The sequence below is a fragment of the Chaetodon trifascialis genome, chromosome 21 (assembly GCF_039877785.1).
Source record: "Chaetodon trifascialis isolate fChaTrf1 chromosome 21, fChaTrf1.hap1, whole genome shotgun sequence".
Lineage (NCBI taxonomy): Eukaryota > Metazoa > Chordata > Actinopteri > Chaetodontiformes > Chaetodontidae > Chaetodon > Chaetodon trifascialis.
The window spans coordinates 18,448,724-18,468,214 of NC_092076.1; the positions used below are offsets into that span (position 1 = coordinate 18,448,724).

The following is a 19,491-nucleotide window of genomic DNA, read 5'->3' on the forward strand; positions in this document are numbered from 1 at the left end:
TCTTCGATGTGTGGCCTGAGGGTGTGTGAGAGAGAGCGAGAGAAGGTCTGGGGCTTGGTAACTTGGTATTAATACCAGCAGCAAATCATGGCGCTCACAGTGTGGTTCGCTTTTAGGTGGAGGAATGCTCCGGCAGACTCCACATGCTCTGGACTGTGGAGGTTGCGGTCGGGAGCGCGTCAGATGGTGGCTCTGTGTTGGCGCATAGGTCTGGGAGAGGTTACTTCGGGTTGCTGTTCAATAACTGTTTGTTCTTGTTTGGGTTTTGCCTGCACGCTTGAACTTAGTGACAAAGACGTCACCGCCAGGCACAGACTGTCAAAAGAAGCTTATGTTCGAAGAATTAAATTTGCTGTTTTTGCATTTGCTTCTGAGAGATCGTCTCCTTCTCTTCCTCCTTTTCTTTTCTTTCTCTTTCTGATGTTGGAGGGAGCCAAACAACACAGACCTGGGATTTTTGTCAAGCTACAGAGAAAGTTTTGAGTCATCCAGCACTTAATATCCACAAGGCATTCTTTGAGATTGGCAAAGCTTTTAGAGTCACTGGGGTTTATGGGCTCGTTCTCTCCCTCACACACACTCGTTGCCTACCTCGCTTTCCCTTTCTGAGAAGCTATTGGAGCCTATAGCTTTGGCTTATTTGCTTTGTATAATGGGCTGCTCAGTGCCAGAGGATTGGCTTGGCTGGGAGGAGAGACCGGAGGAGAGGCGAAAGTGGAGTCGAGGGAGGGAGACAAAGCCAAGTTCTGCTCAGGGAAGACTGCTGTTCTGGGCCTAAGGCTCCCCAGGTTTCTATTGTAATGTGTGTGTGTGTCTGTCTGTGTGTGTGTGTGTGTGTGTGTGTGTGTGTGTGTGTGTGTGTGTGTGTGTGTGTGTGTGTGTGTGTGTGTGTGTGTGTGTGTGTGTGTGTGTGTGTGTGTGTGTGTGTGTGTGTGTGCATGAAGCAGCGCTCACAAGCGGCAGCCAAGCGGAGGTTGAGGGATACTTTGAGTAGTGCACTGAGAACCAGACAGAACACACCAGACGTTACACCACCCTCACTGCCCCACTTATTATACGCTATTAGAGTGTGAGAGTGTGTGTGTTATGTGTATTACTCACAGTGTGGGGACAAATATCTTCATACAGTTACATAATGGGGACTTATTTCACGTTACGAGAGAGAAAGCTGTTCCCTGCAAGGCAAAGCATTGCATTTCAGTGTTAAGATTTGACTTTCGCTTAGGGTCAGGGAGGAGGTAGGCATGTAGTAATAATAGTTAAGGTTAGGTTAAGTCCTCAGGTAATGACTTGAGGCCCTTCAGTCCTCCGAAGTGACGATGTCAAGTTTCTGTGTGTGTAATTAGAAAAATTTGTCTATTATTGAGTGAGATTTCAGTTGGAGTTAATTTACAAGGGTTAATACAGCAAATGCTGCCTCCAATGTCTCTAAGTTCAGACACAGTGGGCGTCTCATTCATGTATGCTGCGCCCTGTGCTGATGTCTTGGCAATTTAGAATAATATGGATTGATTTTGTAGATGTAAGGTGCATTGAGTGGAACTGAATTTAATCAAGAGAGTAACACAGAAACCATTATTTACTGTTATGTGTTGCCTTCATACAGTGTATTGATTGTTAAACCAAATGTTCTTTGCTATGCGTTCACTCTGTTTGTGCAGCGTGTTAACCTGAACTGACCCAGACCTGAAACAGCACATGGATGACATCTGCAGAGAATGAATGCACCACAATTTTAATAGCCGATTTAAAGCCATTTTTAAGTGAAAGCTCACTAAATTCACTGCTGTAGCTCCTCAAAAGTGAAAATCTCCTGGTTTTAACTGTCTTGTAATACATTCAATTCGTGTGTGTGTGTGTGTGTGTGTGTGTGTGTGTGTGCGTGTGTGTGTGTGTGTGTGTGTGTGTATGCTGTGGTAATGTTCCCACAACCCCAGAACTAAATGAAAACCTCTTTCAACATTGGAAATTTTAGTAGCAGTAATAAAATCAAACCTCTCCACTATCTTTCCCCAGCGTCTGCAGTCTGAGAGATGTCTCTTCATGCTACAATCAGCCTCTACCTCTCAGGCACATCACTGCCAGCACAGGGCGAAAAAATGCTACCGCTGGTGATTTAGGACTGAACATTCAAATACCCTCTCCTTTCTTTCAGAACAGGACAAGAGCAGACAGCAGGAACAGGCTCTTCTGTGTCCTTTTAAAAATGAGAAAAGCCACAGAAAGCAAGATTAGAGCTACAGCGTAACTTTTGCTGTTAGGCAGGTTTGGGGATGACTTCAGGCTTGTCACAGACTCTCTCACTTTTTAGGATTGGATTCACAATCTTTGTCAAGTTCAATACAAATAGTTGAAAAATACATGGGAAACTATCACAGTGAAAAGTGATGCGTACTGTATGAAGATATCTTAAAGACTGGTGTGCAGCACATAATGGAACAATTACACACATGCTTCTCCCGTACCGTTGGACAGAACAGTCTTAACACAAGAGCAGACTTTTAGCCACAACTCAGGGTCTTTTTCAATGAATACGACTGACTCAAGTGTCATCTTGAGACTGAGGTGTTGATCTTTAGCCGTTGGATCCCTCTTCATGACACCTGAGCCAGGTGCATTTGCTGAAGAAAACCTTGAGATGCAGTGAAAGCCCGATAAAAGCACTACATGGACCACTGAGTTGAAAGCATTATCTAACTAGCATTAATAGATTTGGTTTAATCTTTCCTTTTCTTTGCCAACCCTTGAGATCTCGCATAACCTTTGAAAAGCTTTTTCCTGTCTGCGCACATGTTTACGTCGTCATTGAGCGAGGTTAGATCTATTTTCCCATTGTTAGTCCTGATTGCTAAGTAGTCTGTATCTAACACATGAATATCCTGTGTGTATGAGAGCTTTCATGTGTTCTCATTTGTATTGTGTTTGCAGTGCAGTGTATGTGTCTGTGTGCGTGCAGACTACAGTAGCGTGCCACTGCTAACTTCCCTAATATTAGTCTGTGTTCTGTTCCGGGGCGAGATCAGCTGCATTGATAAAAATGACCTCATGTTAATCATGCTGATTCTGGCGCTGCGCTGCATTTTTCTCATATCGTAATTCCCCTCTATTTGCATATTTTCAGTCTGGCATTCTTGTCACTTCCACTTTTCCTTTTTTTTCAAAGCTTTTCTTCATTCTTTCACTCTGCTAGCTAGCTGACCTCTAGCTAACCTGTCAATGCAGCACGAGGTGTATTTTTCTCTCCCTAAATAATTAAAAGCATATTTGTTTGTCGTGGCATTTAACTGGATTTCCTCAGGCACTGGTATATCTGTGTGCTCTGTGTGTGCTCTGTGTGTGTGTGTGTGTGTGTGTGTGTGCGCACGTTTGTGGATGGGCATTCAATTCTAATTCCCCAGAATGGAAGCATGTCTCTAAATAGCTTTGCCTATGAATGAAATGGCAGCGGTGGCAGACTCAAGACTGGCCGAGAGAGATGGACTGAATGAGAGTGAGAGAGCGATTCAGTCAATGCTTAATTAATGAGAAGCTATGGGAATTGAAACTCTGCCTGACCTCTGCCCTCGCTTAACTCCCTCTTCCTCTCATTCTCTCCACTACCGCACACACTTTCTGACAGACCAGTTGCATCGAAGGATTTCTGAGAATATGTGTGTCTACCAACAACAGGTCTGTCAGCCGGCAGCAGCCATTAGTGCTGATATACTCTGTGCATTTGTGTGCGCGTTTGGTAAAATAACCCCACTCTGCTGGGAATTAAAGCCTCACATGGCCTTCAGATCAATTATTCATCCCTCATCTCTCTTCCTCTTCCTCACATTTTGCCTGTTTAATTTACTCTTCTATCCCCTCTCAATGTCTGTTTTCTTTGCATAGCTTTTATGACTCGGTCCTCCATTTTTTCCCCTTCACGTGTGTTCCTAAGTGCCAAGAACTGGACATGAGATATGAGGCATGAGTGTGTGCTCAAAAAATGTGCACACACATTGGAGTGATTTCTGTATGGAGGTCATCCTCTCTTCAAACATGTAATATGGAGTGTATGCTTTCTGTTCCCACAGGCTGTTAAAGCCCTCACTCACACTCAAAACACACACACACACACATACTGTATAACCAAGCACCTGTACACACACACACACACACACACACACACACACACACACACTGGCTCGTACATCTCTGTCAATTAGGATGACAGATATGGTGCTGTATCCTGTCTGACGAACACACATCTGCCAATTCAGAGCCTTGAGAGCACTTCCTGGCCACAGGTGTTTCTGTGTGTGTGTTTCTGTGTGCGTGTGTGTGGCTATGTGTGTCTATATTGTATTAATGTGTGTGTCCATTTTGCTCCATTTGTGCGTGCAGAAAAACAGTTGTGCTTTTCATTGGTTGTCTGTGTCCCCTTTGCAGTGTTTCTCATCAGAGACTGTCCTCACCCACAAAACAGCAGCATTGGTCCATTGAAACGCTTCAAACAAACTTTCCTGCTTCAACATGTTCCTGATGGTCGGCCGTGGTGGTCAGCAGTTGGGTGTACAAAGTGTGAGTTAGACACCCAACGCCAAATGGTTGAGAGAAATCCCACCACATGGTCCATCATATCGCATGATCTTCATCAGTAGATGGAGGCTTCCGACCGTTTCCAAGATCAAGAACGGATTGTGAGCAGGGAGTCCTTTGGCCGTCTATAATTCTATGACAGCTCCAGTGTCGTGCCTAAACGACTGAACGTACTGTATTACTGCCTGATGGACGCTACTGTGAACATTCTGGTGTCTGTGAACGGCACGCTCTCTGTTTAACGTGCCAGATATCTATAGAGCCATCCAGGTGAAAAACCGACTAAAACACACCGTAAACAGGCCTTAATATGTAGCGGAAAAAACACCCAATCTGGCAACACCAGCCACCGGTGTCGCACCGCCGCATGCGTCATCAAAACAAAAAGCAGCATGTAGGCGACAAAGCAGCAAGGAGGCGTCGTATGATGATTTAAACGAGTTTTATGACAAGGTCGGTGAGGATGGGAAAAATCTTACATTTCTGTGCAAACTTTGCCTTTCAAAAAGAAAATCTGCACTTCAGTCACATGGGGTGAAATCTGCAGCTGCTACTAGTGTGGACTGAATGGACAGTAACAAAGCGTTAAAGCAATGCTAATGCTAATGTAAACCCTGTTTGGATAAGGATTCAAAATTGGATATGAAGATGAAATCTGGCACAGTTACAGTGTTAAAACATAAAATAATTGCTGTCTGTGGTTCTATATGGGCTGTGGCAATAATTTTGAAAATAATAGCTCACAGCAACAAATGGAAAAAAAGAACTATGAACTAGTTCATTTTTGAAATTGTGAACTTAGTCCAAAATTTTGAATTATGAACTGAACTAGTTCATTTTAAAATGTGTGAAATGAACTTTGAACTAGTTCATGTAGAAAGTGAACTTTCCCAACACTGCTCCATCTGCTGCTGATGATGATCATGTAATATGCTTGACAGCTCCAGAACAGCCATTAAACTGGTCTTGCTGTGAACTTACATGTTCAGGGACGTTGTCATTGACCGTAATTCTGGGTTTTGCAGCATTGCCTAATATCAGTTGTCTGCTGGGTGAATGGTTTATGGTCTTCCAGCGTGTCCCTGTGCGTATGCATTTCTTTGCCAATAGACTGGACGTTTCTAAAACTTTGATGGCTTCACTATGTGCCTCTCACCTTGTGTTCCCTCACACCAGTGAACACATGATCCATCAGCTCCCAAGCGTGAACAGCAATGTAGTACAATCTCTGCTGAGGATGGCCATCACACTGGGTAATAAAGATTTCAACATTATTACACAAGTGGTGCGCAAGAGGTTACTTTGCCTCTGTGAAGCTGCTGATTTGACAGTCTTAGATCACTGCAAAGAAGCCTTTTGCTGAGCAAATAATGTACATCATAAAACGGTACTGCAAAAATTATCATATTAGCTCCAAATGGCAGGTGAGCCACTGTATCAGTACGTGATATTCTCTAAGAGTCTTTCCCTTCTACCTTCCTGCTGGCTGTAGTGGAGAACCTCCTAATAATACGTTACCAAGCCACCTCCAACAAAAGTGTGAAATCTCTCTCCGTCTCCCTTTTTCCTCTCTCTTTGGTGTCTCTATTCACATGTTGGCCTGCTGGCATTTTAATAGGATAGTAGAGCAATATTTTCTGCTCTGAGTGTGGTAGATCTTTTACACTACAGGTATTAGATCAACTCCTTGGTCACGCCATGCTTTTGCCATCCTATCGCATGCCGATGACCTGAGGCCTGACACTTTGAAATCTGTGTGAATTGCCAGGGATCATCTGTAAGTAAGCTGAGATGCCAAAGAAGAAGCTTGGGTCTTAACAGATGGTTGAGGACAGAAAAGAGAATTCCTCCTGCTCTGGATGGTTTCAGTAGGTCATGAAGTTGCTGAAATAAATGTCAGACACATCAAGCGCCTTCTTCAAAATTTTGCTCTGTAGCTGCGACAGCTCTGCCCCATCACCTCAGCTACAGACGCCACAGCAATAGAGATGTGACTTCACAATACTTCCCAATGAAAGCCTGCGTTGCTAAGCAACTCACAGTCCGCAGTGGCAAGATACAGGGGTGTTTCCTGGCTGATGAGAGCGATGTGTGTGTGTGTGTGTGGATGTGGAGAATCTGTTGTGCATTGAGCCCATGAGGAACCCTCCACCCCCCTCGGCACACACATTTCATAAAGCTAGTTTCTAAAAGCACAAGGCAGCAGTTCACGAGCCGACTGCGTCTGCAGCTCATCCACAGGAGGATAGCTTGGTTTTGTTCTGAATATTGACAAGGCAAGTCAGGCTTTTCTTTCGCCACCCTCACATAAGGATTGATTTTTTCATATAGTTGCTCCTAAGTCCTCCCATTGTGTCAGGGTAATAGTTCCGTACTGTATGTATCCATATTCATGAGCAGGGAGCATGAAGCAAACTTGCTGCCTGTTGGAATGGACAGCATCTTGGAATGAGGCTGAATTTATCAATAATTTAAGCTGGTAAAAGTTTAATGGTGTTTGCTGTCGTTCCCCCCTGAGAAATCGCTGGGTCAGTTATCGAACCTCTGACCCTCCACAACAAACAAGCACACACACACACACACACACACACACACACACACACACACACACACACACACACACACACACACGTGACGCAGTCGCTGTGGTGAAATGCTTCATAAGGACATTAAACTGATCCGGATGTGCACTCAGCTCTATCTTCCTCGCCCCTTTCACTTTTTCACATTGGCCTGTCGCTCCTTTCCTCTCGGCCATCTCTTTTTTCACTCACACATGCTCTGTCTCTCACATATTCCTCTTTCTGTGTCTTACGCCCCCCTCCTTCCCTTCCTTTGTCTCTCTCCTATCCATCCTCCCCCTCCCCGCTCAGCTCTTGCCCGTTTTTCAACCCGCCTCTCATATGGTAGGCACTGATACAGCCGGTGTAACAATATGCTGCTATTTCCCTCAACCTCCTAACTCCCCGGCTCCTGACTCAGGCTACTGATAAGCCATGTCAGCGAGCGGCTGGGATATGCAGTGTTATACCAGCAGGATTTTCCACGCCATGAGTCGACATGCTCCGCTCTAACACGCTGACCTTTTGCTATGAGTTGCTCCCCTCAGCATGTCGCTGAGGCTGCTTATTTACGTATGTAATACTCCCTTTTTTAGTGATGTAGTGTTGATTAAACTCACAACTGTTTACTGACGACTGTATCAGGGAAAATGTCAGTGCTTACAGGTTTTTTTTTTTTTTTTTTGCATCTTCCTTTTGCCTGGGTTATAGAGCAAGAGTTCAACAGTTTATAGACACAGAATAAAAAAGGATTTAACCAAAAACAGATTTCCTTAAAAATGAAACGCTTATTAAAGGAAAACCAGCTAGGCTCTGTTCCAGCAGCTTCAAATTAATGCAGTTTCTCATCAATAACAAGGCTTATTCATTAACTCCTTGCGTTTTTCCAGAATTCAAACTAGCATCTCTGAAGTCATGAGCATGCTTTGTGAACCATCAGACTATTATTGGCTAAATCTGTCCTCACCATAAAAGCTACAGCATTGTACATTTGCGCCGTGCTTAAAATGAACCATGTTTATGTTTTTATGACAAATTAGCTCATGTGGTTGTGGTAATAATGACTGTCCTCACCTGGAAGTAAAAAATAATGTGGCATGATGGTGTTATAGCCCTATAAAACATCTTAAACTGTGCAAACACTGTATGTTTTTACTATTCTTGTATGTCCTGAACGGTCATGATGTGAATCCCGATGCCCTCTTAATCTACATCTATGCCAAGCTTTACCTCTTACTGGCAAACACCAGGCGATAAACGTACAGTAATGAAGCTAATAGGGTTCAGATGCTGCTTGCTGCATTATTAGAGCCACTGCTTTACTCATTCTGTTTCTCAAACGTGGGCATTCCCGACTCAGCTTGACTCAAACTTTGGCATCTACACTGTAAGCTTTCACTAAAAGACGGTTTGGTTAGATAAAAGAGAGACGATGAGGACACACTGACTAATCAGTGGCTTCACACTGGGATTCACAAACATAGACAAATACATGTAGATATGCGTATGCGCACTCAGGCGTGAGCACACTTGCACACATTTAAGCTCGATGACAGTGAAGGATCGAACATTACAAAGGGCTGCAGCAATCGCCCTCAATATTTCATGAACATCCTTCCTCTTTCAGTTCTCTCCTCCATTTTTTATTTTATTCTGGCATGTTCAGCATTCTTCCTCTGAAAAAAAAAGTTTCCTTTTTGTCAATCTCCTAGAAAATAGCAGGAGTGAGACGGTACAGACAGAGCAGTGCAAGGAGAGCGAAAGGGATGTGATCAGAGGGAAGAAAAAAACTTTGAGGGGTTTGGAGAAAGGAGGGATTGATGGGAGAGGCACAGCAAAGGTGAGGCAACAGCAGCTGTCTCTGACTTTAGAGATAAACCTCACTTTTCACCCACAGCTACCTTCCTTCCTGTTTTTGCACACCTTCCCAAATAGTTGCTGTGCTTTCTGGGCTTTGTAAAGTTTGTCTTCTGAAGACAAGGTATTGCACTCCTGAGGAAACCAAGACAAAAACAGGGGCTGCTGTCATGAGGGGTAAAAGAGAGAAAATGGTTTGTAAAACAGTGGAGACGAACAACGCAGAAGGCCGAGAGTGATTTCAGTGTCAGCATTCCTCTTCGCAGTGGCCATTTTATAATCGTCTCCCCAGTGATTTCCTGTCATCGGGCATAAAAAGTTTCTTTTCTCAAATTAACTTCTGGCTGAGTACAAACGTCCGGGCTTTCAGACTCAGAGACTTTAAAGGCTGTGCAGATCTGAGAGTGGACAAAGACAACAGGTTAATTCAGCCAGGTCAGTAGTATTATTCATTTATATGGCGATGACTGTGGTCTTCACTCTGAGCTTATTGTGTCTTTTATCCCCTCATGGCCCAGCAGCCTCACAGGCTTGGCATGATGTCCCCGTACATATGATGAAAGTGTGTCTTCCTGTCATCAGTTTGTCACCAAACTTTGTCACCAACGTCCCATGTTTCTCAGCTGCCTTCTCTTTTTCTTCCACCACAACCTATTCAACCATTCCTCTTTTTGTCCTTCACATTCTCATGTCCATGTCCTGTGTCTGTCTCTGTCCATCCTGCTGTTTCAGTCCAGTCTGCCCTTTCCTGCAAGGATCACTCCCAGCTTTTAATAAAGCAACCTGCAGGGCTGGATGTCACTGTACCTGTCCCACCTCCATCTCAGTGTCCCTTGCCTTCACTGGTGGGGGACTCGGCATTTGCCATGTTTGAACTTGAGGGCAGAGTGAGTCTTAATCAACAAGAGGTGCTTTTGCACATTCTCTCTAAGAGCCCTCTGTGCTTTGATCTGGCTCCCTTTCATGAACTTAATGGGGCGTTATGAAGAAAGAATTTCACCAGGTTGCATCAAGCAGAGAGTCTAGGTTACCTGCTACACAGAGTAAGCAGGATTCATGCTCTTTCAACTTGGGCTCATATATGTTTTTGAATTCCAGTGGTTATGAATATAGATATCATGGAATCATAGGGAGGAAATCCAGAATTATGATAGTGATGATAATGACATATATGTCTGGTGCATAAATCAGATTTCCCAGGTGGAAATAAAGAATGCCGAGCAACATGAATGCGTCATGGCTCCCACCGCCGTGACGCTGTGAGAGGTGCTGCTTTGAACTGTTTTCATTTCAGCTAGGGGGAGCGTGGAGAGGCGGCGTCTTCCATTAGCTAAGCATTCACTGATGGTTCAAGTGTCGACAGTGTCTGACAGGGAAAATTCTACATTCTTGGGACATAAATTTCATAGTTTCTGAGATGAATTCTCGCTCTGCAAGACTGCGTAACAAGTGTAAGATGGATCCTTTCTCCAGCAGATCATATTGTAGATGATGAACAGTGGAGATTTTATTAAGGTTCAGTGTTGGCGTCATATATCCACAGCAGCTCTCGATGTAACTTTAGTTTCACGTCATGCGCAGCCCCTTGGTGAGATATAGATTCGGAGAAAGAGGTGTGTGTGGAGATGGGCAGCGCAGAGATGCAGAACCACATCCTGTGTGAGTTATAGTAAACACAATGAATAATATCTATTCAGAGAGGCTTGTCTGTATTGATCGCACTCAGACTGTGTGTGTACCTCATCTCTTCCTGTGGAGGATTCATTCCCCACTCTCATGAAAGAAGTAAGAGCTGGAGAGACCTTGATGAGTTGAAACTTTCTTACTCCAAACTTTGCTCTTTGGAATCTATTACTGTATTTTCTTTCTTCCTCACACACTCACACACACACACACACACACACACACACACACACACACACACACACACACACACACACACACACACACATATATATATATATAATACATGTGCTCACACAGTTTCTCTTCTCTGTTGTTTGTGTCCTGGTGTCAGATCATTAGCGGACAGAATCGGAGTAAATCAGCAGTGTGATGCAGGGAGGCAGGGGGGGACATAAGGCTTGCATATTATTTTCCCTTCATTAGGAAAGAAGAAAGGGACTTAAAATGTGTGTGTGTGTGTGTGTGTGTGTGTGTGTGTGTGTGTGTGTGTGTGTGTGTGTGTGTGTGTGTGTGTGTGTGTGTGTGTGCACGCGCATGTTTGTTTGTGCTAGAGTTGGAGAGAGAGGAATGACTGAAAAGAACCCATGGGAGCAGAACAAGAATACTTTTTGAGGTGTTGATGAGTTTGATAATGTTGCCTCTCTGATGAAAGCATTGTTGTGTGAGCTTGCATATGTGTGCGCACTCGCGTCGGCATGCGTGCGTCTGTGTTGTAGCACAGGCGTCTTGCTTTCAGAGTTCTGACAGAGCATATCCTTGTGTATCTTTCCCCTAATTGAATCCATCCCTCAGGGCGTCACCACTTGTTTATATGCTGACACCATGAAGGTGTGTGTGTGTGTGTGTGTGTGTGTGTGTGTGTGTGTGTGTGTGTGTGTGTGTGTGTGTGTGTGTGTGTGTTCATACTGAAGGCAGAACACTGCAAACACTCTCTCCTTATTGTTTAATTATAGCCCACCAGCTGGGGAGACAGAGGAAGAGAACAAGGGCAGGAGAGGAAGAGCTATTGATTGAATTAGTCAGATTATTCATATTTAATGTTTTGCTCTGTCTCCATACTTCTGCCCGAGCCTTCCCCTCTGCCTTCTCCTCGATATCTTTCCTTTCTTTCCTCTTTAATGAATTCTCTCTTTATGTGGTCCTAAGACCTCCAATAAACAATACATTTCATACACTTCATCAGTCGACAGGGTCTGATGTGCACCAATAAAACCTGTCTGCTGTTTACACGTGAGCCCAAGGGCAGCGGGTGAGGGTGCCAGGTCCACAGTGCTTTACTCACCTGCCCTTAAGAAAAACACTTCCTTGCCTTGTCAGTTGTCATGAGAGATGAAAATCTACTGTCTTTGTAAATCAGAGTTCTCTGTGTGACCCTGATCCATAAAAAATATGACGTTTCTCATCTTGATTTTAGCTCAGAAAGCAGTAAAGGTGTCCACCATCGAGTGAACTAAGCTTTAAATCATAAAAGGCTTTCGTAAATTTATGTCATATTGGTGATTTCTCACTTTTCAGGAGTTCTATGAATTGTGCAAGAGTAGCCTCAGCATGAGCTCCCTCACAGCGAAACCATCGACAAGCAGCAGTTAGAGAATGATGAACACACTGTCTAACAGTAGCAGTCAGTAAAATGACAGAAATATCAGATACACATGTGTCTAAAGCTTTGCTAATATTAGCAAATGTTAGCCACCAAAGGCTAGTCAAATCTGTAGCAGCAAAAGCCCTGAGATTATTGAGTTAAACCTTATTTGCATTTCTAGCCACAAGAAGTAGCAGAAAAAAGCTGGAAATGCAACACTGATATACGATCACCTTTACCGTTGATATGTTAGCAAATTGATATTCGGCTAAAGTCCAGTGCTCACTCTCCTTTTAGCTCTGTTTCTGCTCTCCAGCAAAAGGGAAATATCTGTCTCTTTAGCTCCTGAATGCTTCACTGCCGTGTCTGCTGTGAAACTAAAACAATGAGCTGAACGATGCTAAAAGCTCTGTGGAGCTGAGAGGAGCTGTAGTGACTCCTTCTACATGTAGACATGTGGTCCACAGTTAACAGAAAAATATTGGTAGATAATGATCAACAGATCTTGTTGAATCTTGTTGGCCTCTCAGTCAGTCTGCCAGTCTTTTGTCCGTCTTCCACTTTGTCCAGCTCCCCAAACCCCAGCCTGTCTGTCTATTGATTATTACTGCAACAAGATAGCAGCCTTGCTAAATAACAGACCATGTAATGTCTTCAGTGGACCACTCTGTCCAGAGACTAATGACACTCAGCATCAGTATTTATGTGACACCTCACTGCGATGGCTGCCTTTGGTAACATTGCTGGGTGCAGAAACATCCATCTTTGTAATCATTGCAGAGAGTTTTTGGCATTCAGGATCATGTTCTTCTTTTTCCAGATGCATGATTTCTATCACCCTGCTGAGGTTAGCGTCCAAGGTCCTGGACAAGAGTCTGACTTAATCAACACACCATGGACCTACACTGCTAAAGCAGAGCGTGGTGATCCCTCACAAACAGCTGACTCATCCTCGTCCTGCTCCTTTACTGTAGAACTTTTTCTTTTTTTTTCTTTTTTTTTTGATATTTTCTTTTTATTTGGAAAAGCAAATATTTACATTTTCATTTACAACTTTCAATCCTTCCCTGGACCACTAAAATATCTTTTCCTTCGGTTTGATTCCGCTTGATAATTAGATGGGGGTAGTTTCAGAAAGTCCAAGTGTCTTTTCCATGTTGCTCTTCCAAGATATTTTTGAGTCTTTCAAGTAACTATATTCAATGAACAGAACCAGGGGAGCTTACATACTGTAGAACTTTTTCATAGAAATCAGTGCATTATATCTCTTTCGGCTGTCTCCGCTCTGTCACCAATCAGAGCATTTTAACAGGAGACATCTTAAATAGCTCCAAAAGCAATTGGCCTGCCAGCACTTGTTCTCACAGACGTCATACTCTGCCAGTTATACACTCAGACATCATAATCTCACACCCTGCCTATCGAGCACACCACAATATCCTGCTCCCGTTTTGCTGCAGGTGTAGAATGTTTAGAGGCAGGAGGGCACGCAGGAAGAAGCTCGGTACAACTGGCCGTCACATACTGTACCTCAACAGTGGAGCCGCAGTAGGCCTGCCGTCCTTTGTGCAGTGTAATGTGTTTCTGTTTTGTTTCCTAGGGGCTGCGTTCTGCTTGTACATTGTTATTGAGGAAGCAAATTTCCTTAATGAGGACCATTTTTGATTGTTTTGTGGCACAGACAGAATCTACAGGTTCAGAATGTGTTTTCAGTGCAGACTCAGAAGTTCTGCTTTGCGGCTGAAAATTAGGAAGAGACCAATTATTCCATGAAATGTTAGAATTCTATTTGTAACACTGGCAATATCAGCAAATCTTACATCCCTGCTGAAATTAGTTTTTAAGGGGGTAATTATGGATTATAAGGTCTGCTTATTATACTAGTTATGCGCTAACAGGGAGCTTCATTAGTGAGCTGTTACGTGTTAGTCCTCAAGTTTGTTGACTGTAAAATGACACAGTATTGAATTCTCTCTTTTTTCTGTGATAATGTGGGTCTGTACTGCAAAAAGCTTTTCTTTTAAACTTCCTCTGATAATGGAAAGTTGGCTATGATGGCTGTTGGTTACTGGTGAGGAGTAAAATACATTTTTCATTCAGTCCTGATGTTGACGCCCTCCTAACACAGAAACACGATTAATATATCAGAAATGTCATTCTTAATTATCATTTCTGATGAAGGAGGGAATAAAACAGCCAAATGCGACTTTTTGTCTGGAGCCTGAAGGATCTCAGCGATGAACTGAAACTTTACTGAACTAAAATGACAATGTGTTTAGGCCTGATGAAGGCTGCTGATAGCAGGAGCTTACACAGACGGCCCATGCAGCTCATTATTTTTAATTAGCCCCATCTTCTCAGTCCTTTACTGCAAACTTTTGTCAATGCTACCGCTGTGCGTCAACAACAGTTTGCTCTCCCTGTAACTTTCAGCGCCACCACTCTCAAACTAGAGGCCTGAGTGTCTGAGCTTTTGTTTCCTGTTTAATGATCCCACTCTCCATACTGACTGATCTTTTTAATTGCATCCCTTTGGACTCACAGAACTTTCTGTGCATCCTCCGGTGTGTAACATAATCCTGTGCTGCCTCTCAGATGCAACCATCATTACCCAACTGATGGCACTGAGGTTCCTTGTGGTCACAGACTCAGCTTCCCTCCAGCCTGCATTTGTTATTCAGTACTCCTGTTCAATATCGTTTTGGAACCACCGCGGAGTTTCACATCGTAGCCCAGGATCCCTTGGAATTACAGTCAGACTGGAAGAGTCGGCAGCACATGATTCATGTCTGATGCCAATGCTCAGAGCCAGTGCAGGAAGCAGTGGCCCCTTTGTTTCGCAAGGTATGGAAGAAATGTTTGGAGTTGTTCGATGAGCACTGACCACACTGTCACTTACTATAGCACCTTCATAAACCACGACAGCCAGAGGGAAAATATAATAATAATAATGATAATAATAATAATAATAATAATAATAATAATAATAATAATAATAAAGTTTATTTATATAGCACCTTACAACATCAGACAGATGATCAAAGTGCTTTACAGGGAAATTACAAAAGATACATAGCAAGAAACACAACAGAAAATGCATATCAAAGGGTAAAAGTTACTCAATATTAAAAGCCAGTCTAAATAAATGAGTTTTAAGATGTGATTTAAAAAGTGCCAAGTCATTAATAAAATGTAATTCAGGGGGTAGGGAGTTCCACAATTTCGGGGCCGCAATCGAGAAGGCACGATCCCCCCACTGTTTAAAATTAGAAAAAGGAACCTCCAACAGGGGCTGTTCTGAGGACCGGAGGGCTCTACAGTGTCGTCTAAGCTTTATACAATCAGTCAGATACGCTGGAGCAAGACCGTGGATAGCTTTAAAAACAAACATTATCAATTTAAAAATGATCCTAAATTTAACTGGGAGCCAATGTAGTGCAAGAAGAACGGGAGTGATGTGACTGTAACGGGGGGTGTTGGTTAGAAGGCGTGCTGCAGCATTTTGTACCAGTTGAAGGCGAGAGAGAGAAGATTGCTTGATGCCGAAGTACAAGGAATTACAGTAATCTAACCTAGAACTGATAAAGGCATGGATAGCCATTTCAAGATCGTTCCTGCTGAGGAAGGGCTTAACTTTAGTTAAAAGACGTAGTTGGAAGAAACTCAGCTTCACTACAGAGTCAATCTGCTGGTCAAAACATAGACCAGGGTCCAAAATAACTCCCAAATTCCTTACAGCAGGTTTAAAAAGAGAGGCAAAGGAAGAAGAATCGCAGTTATTAATCACATTTTCACATACATCAGAGGTACCAAAAACAATACATTCCATTTTAGACTGGTTCAAGTGCAGAAAATTTTGTGTCAACCATCGGTCGATGTCTTCTAGGCACTTGAAGAGGGAATTCAGTGCAGCTGGAGCTGCACTGAATTCATAATAAAAGCAGCAAAGATAGGTAATAATGGGTGAAGCTCCAAAAACTCTGAATCCTACACTTCCCTTTACTTCGAATGATATTCCTTAGATTTAACTCAAATTCATTTGCACATCTTTAGGAAACAGCTGATTTGAGGTTTGGTGACTGCTTGCACTCTCAGTCACCAACCTGAAAAGACCATAACATAGAAATAAGTGAACATAATTCAGCATGTTTGTACCCTCCACTTCAATCTCCTGACCAATACAAACCACGCTGCATCTGTTTTGTGGAGCTGTTTATGCTATAATGGATGGAGCAACACAGCTTGTGATAGTCCATCACTCCATTTTGACATCTCAGGTCTCTGATCCACAAAAAAATCAGTGCTGTCATTGTGCAAATTTGTGCATCAGGGTTCACCAAAGTTGAACTATATGCTCTAGCTCCCTGTGGATCTGCTTTGCCACAGCTAACAAATCCACCGATTGAAGCATTTCTATTGAAATAAACTGATTTCAGTCCTTGGTTTCTGGTGCGACCGAGCCTGAGAGTTTGATTTGCAGCTGTTTCACAGAAAAAAGGCATGAGTCAGTATCTTTGAAACGCATGTTTAAGCTCATTTCTTCATTAGTCCCCTTGACCAACACTGCAGGTCATGACTGGTACTTTGAATTAACTTTGTGTGCATGAAGTTTTGTTCTGATATTTATGTTCCTCAGATGATAAAACCTAATGAAGTAGGAGCCTGACCTTTCCTCTAGTACCACCATATTGCCAGATATTAGAACTTACACAAAGTAACCCTTATTCTTATGTCACCTGGTGTTATATATGTGATTAATTGACCTAATAAAGATTCATACTATACCCTAAACTGTTGACTATTGTACAAATATGGAGCTGAGATATTTGAGACTCTGTGTATTGCCCTCTGCTGCAGGACACGAGACTTATCAGATTGTCCGGCACTCTGCTTTGAAAGCCCAGCCTGCGGTGGCAGCTTTCACCAGCATAAAGGAGGAAAGCTAAAAACCTGGGTCTCACTGTTGTTGTTCATCCTGCACTCGCTTTTTTTATGTGTCGACTGTGGGGCCATGCTGACCCAGCTGCATTATGGGTCAGCGGGATGAATGAGCAAGTAGCGGCTAATGCGATAAAAGATGGACAGGTCGTTTGTCCTCACAGCCTGTGCCCCCCCCCCCCACACACACCACCACACACACACACACACACACACACACACACACACACACACACACACACACACACACACACACACACACACACACACACACAGTCATGTTTCAATCACAATTTTGGGGACATTGCATAGGCCCACATTCATTTCCTGGATACTTACTTTAACCATAACCACTATTTGCCAAACCTAATCCTCATCCTTACCTTGACCTAAACCTAAGCTCAACCAAAGTTTTCACCCTAAAATGTAATGATTTCCATTTTGGGGACTTGCCTTTTGTCCCCGTAAGGAAGTCAAGTCCCCATAATGTGACTGTGTAAACAGATTTATGTCGCCACAATTTGATAAATACCAGGTCTCTCTCTCTCTCTCTCTCTCTCTCTCTCTCTCTCTCTCTCTCTCTCTCTCTCTCTCTCTCTCTCTCACACACACACACACACACACACACACACACACACACACACACACACACACACGCACACACACTCACACACTCACACACTCTTTGAATATAAACCGTCTATTGTGTGTAATGCTGTTAACCAGGCTGGATGCAGGAGCAGTCTATGATACATGTGGGTGTATGTTTGTGTGTATGCATGCAGCCCACATATCTGTGCCATTGTGTGTGTGTGTGTGTGTGTGTGTGTGTGTGTGTGTGTGTGCACTTATTGAAGTTGTACCAGCCTAATCTGTGTTTTGTCTCATCATTGATTGGTGTCACATAGCTAATGCTGACATTTAACCTAACCACATTAGGAACTCCCACTTTGACCCTGTGGTCAATAAAATTCATGTGCGATGCATCACAATGTCTTCGCATTCACTAAGTCTAAAGCCGGATCCTCCGTCTTCCTCTTAGTCAGCCTCCAGGTCTCTGAGCATCTGCCTCTCTTGTTTTTTTTTTTTTGTTTTTTTTTGTGCCTCACACAATCTTTAAAGTGCTTATCCGGCACCCTCGCTAACAAGCTGAACATTTTCCAACATGCCTTGCAAACAGATCTTTGGTTAACAGGGTGATATGGGAGCAATGACTGCCACTCAGAACAGCCACAGGTGGGCTCTCCCACTTCTCCTCCGTGGCTCATTTTTCCTCTTGCAAACATTTTTTTTGATGGAGAATTGGAGTGGAAGAGATAAACGTGCACCACTTTGTCAGAGGGGTTTATAAATTTGAATGAGATAATGAGGTCACTGGAGAAAGCCCGCAGAAATGCTCTTTTCTTCTTTGCTTGTTGTTACTGCAAGCTTTTGACTCTTGTCTTGTGAGCTGTTTTTTCTGCCTTTGTTATTTTCCTTAACTGTTGCTCTCTACATGGTTCGAGCGAGCGTCTATGTTGGTGATCCTGCTGAACTGTGTGACACTGGGCATGTTTCATCCATGTGAGGACATCGACTGTGACTCTGAGAGGTGCAAGATCCTTCAGGTAAGACAGTTTTTGGCTTGATGTTTTATTTATAGTTCTATTTTCTTTTCACACTTTGTTTAGTACAGAAAACAGAACACAAGAGCAAAATGTAATTTTTATTTCCCAAGTGAGTGGCAATATAAGTAATAACACACAAAATGTCCTGATACATGATTATGTTTTTTCCATAGCTGCTCATCTGAAGGATTACAATCTGCAATTCAGTGATTACGCTGCAGTTTCTAACCCCAGTAACTTCCTGTTACTTCAACACTTGTTTGCTGGTTTACAGGTGGTTGGTTCAGTGAGAAAAATCAGCCTCTGGGAACTCAGTGAATCATGATTAAAAGTAGCATAAAAAGACTATGACTGGAACCATGAAATCAGGCCTTCAGGACAGTCAGGGCTCAGCCTTACCGGGCTAGCATTAGCTGTGAGTCAGTTGATGCTGTACCTCCAAACCTTAAACCCCAATGTTTTCATTTCTGTTCCTACATGTTTTAATGACAGAAGATGTGATGTGTGTGTCTGGGAACTCAAGTGATGTAAAGTCAGTTTGTCTTTTGAGCAACTTGTAAAGTAATGCAGCCTACATTTTTAATGAGAGCTATGTAACGAGTAATTGATCCCGGTTTTCAAGTAATTTTCCTAACCCTGCTTACCAAAGGAAAAACCACTATGAATAAATCATCATGCATTTTTAAAGGGGCTC

General features: G+C 43.1%; 1 protein-coding gene across 1 annotated transcript in view; it reads left to right on the forward strand.

Annotated features, from left to right (window-relative positions):
* Window positions 1-19,491, forward strand: part of cacna1g (calcium channel, voltage-dependent, T type, alpha 1G subunit) — a 236,029-nt gene that overhangs the window by 65,923 nt on the left and 150,615 nt on the right. Inside the window, exon 3 of the mRNA XM_070989948.1 lies at window positions 18,686-18,797. Within this exon, the coding sequence (XP_070846049.1) occupies window positions 18,686-18,797 (112 nt within the window). The remainder of the gene's footprint in view (window positions 1-18,685; window positions 18,798-19,491) is intronic.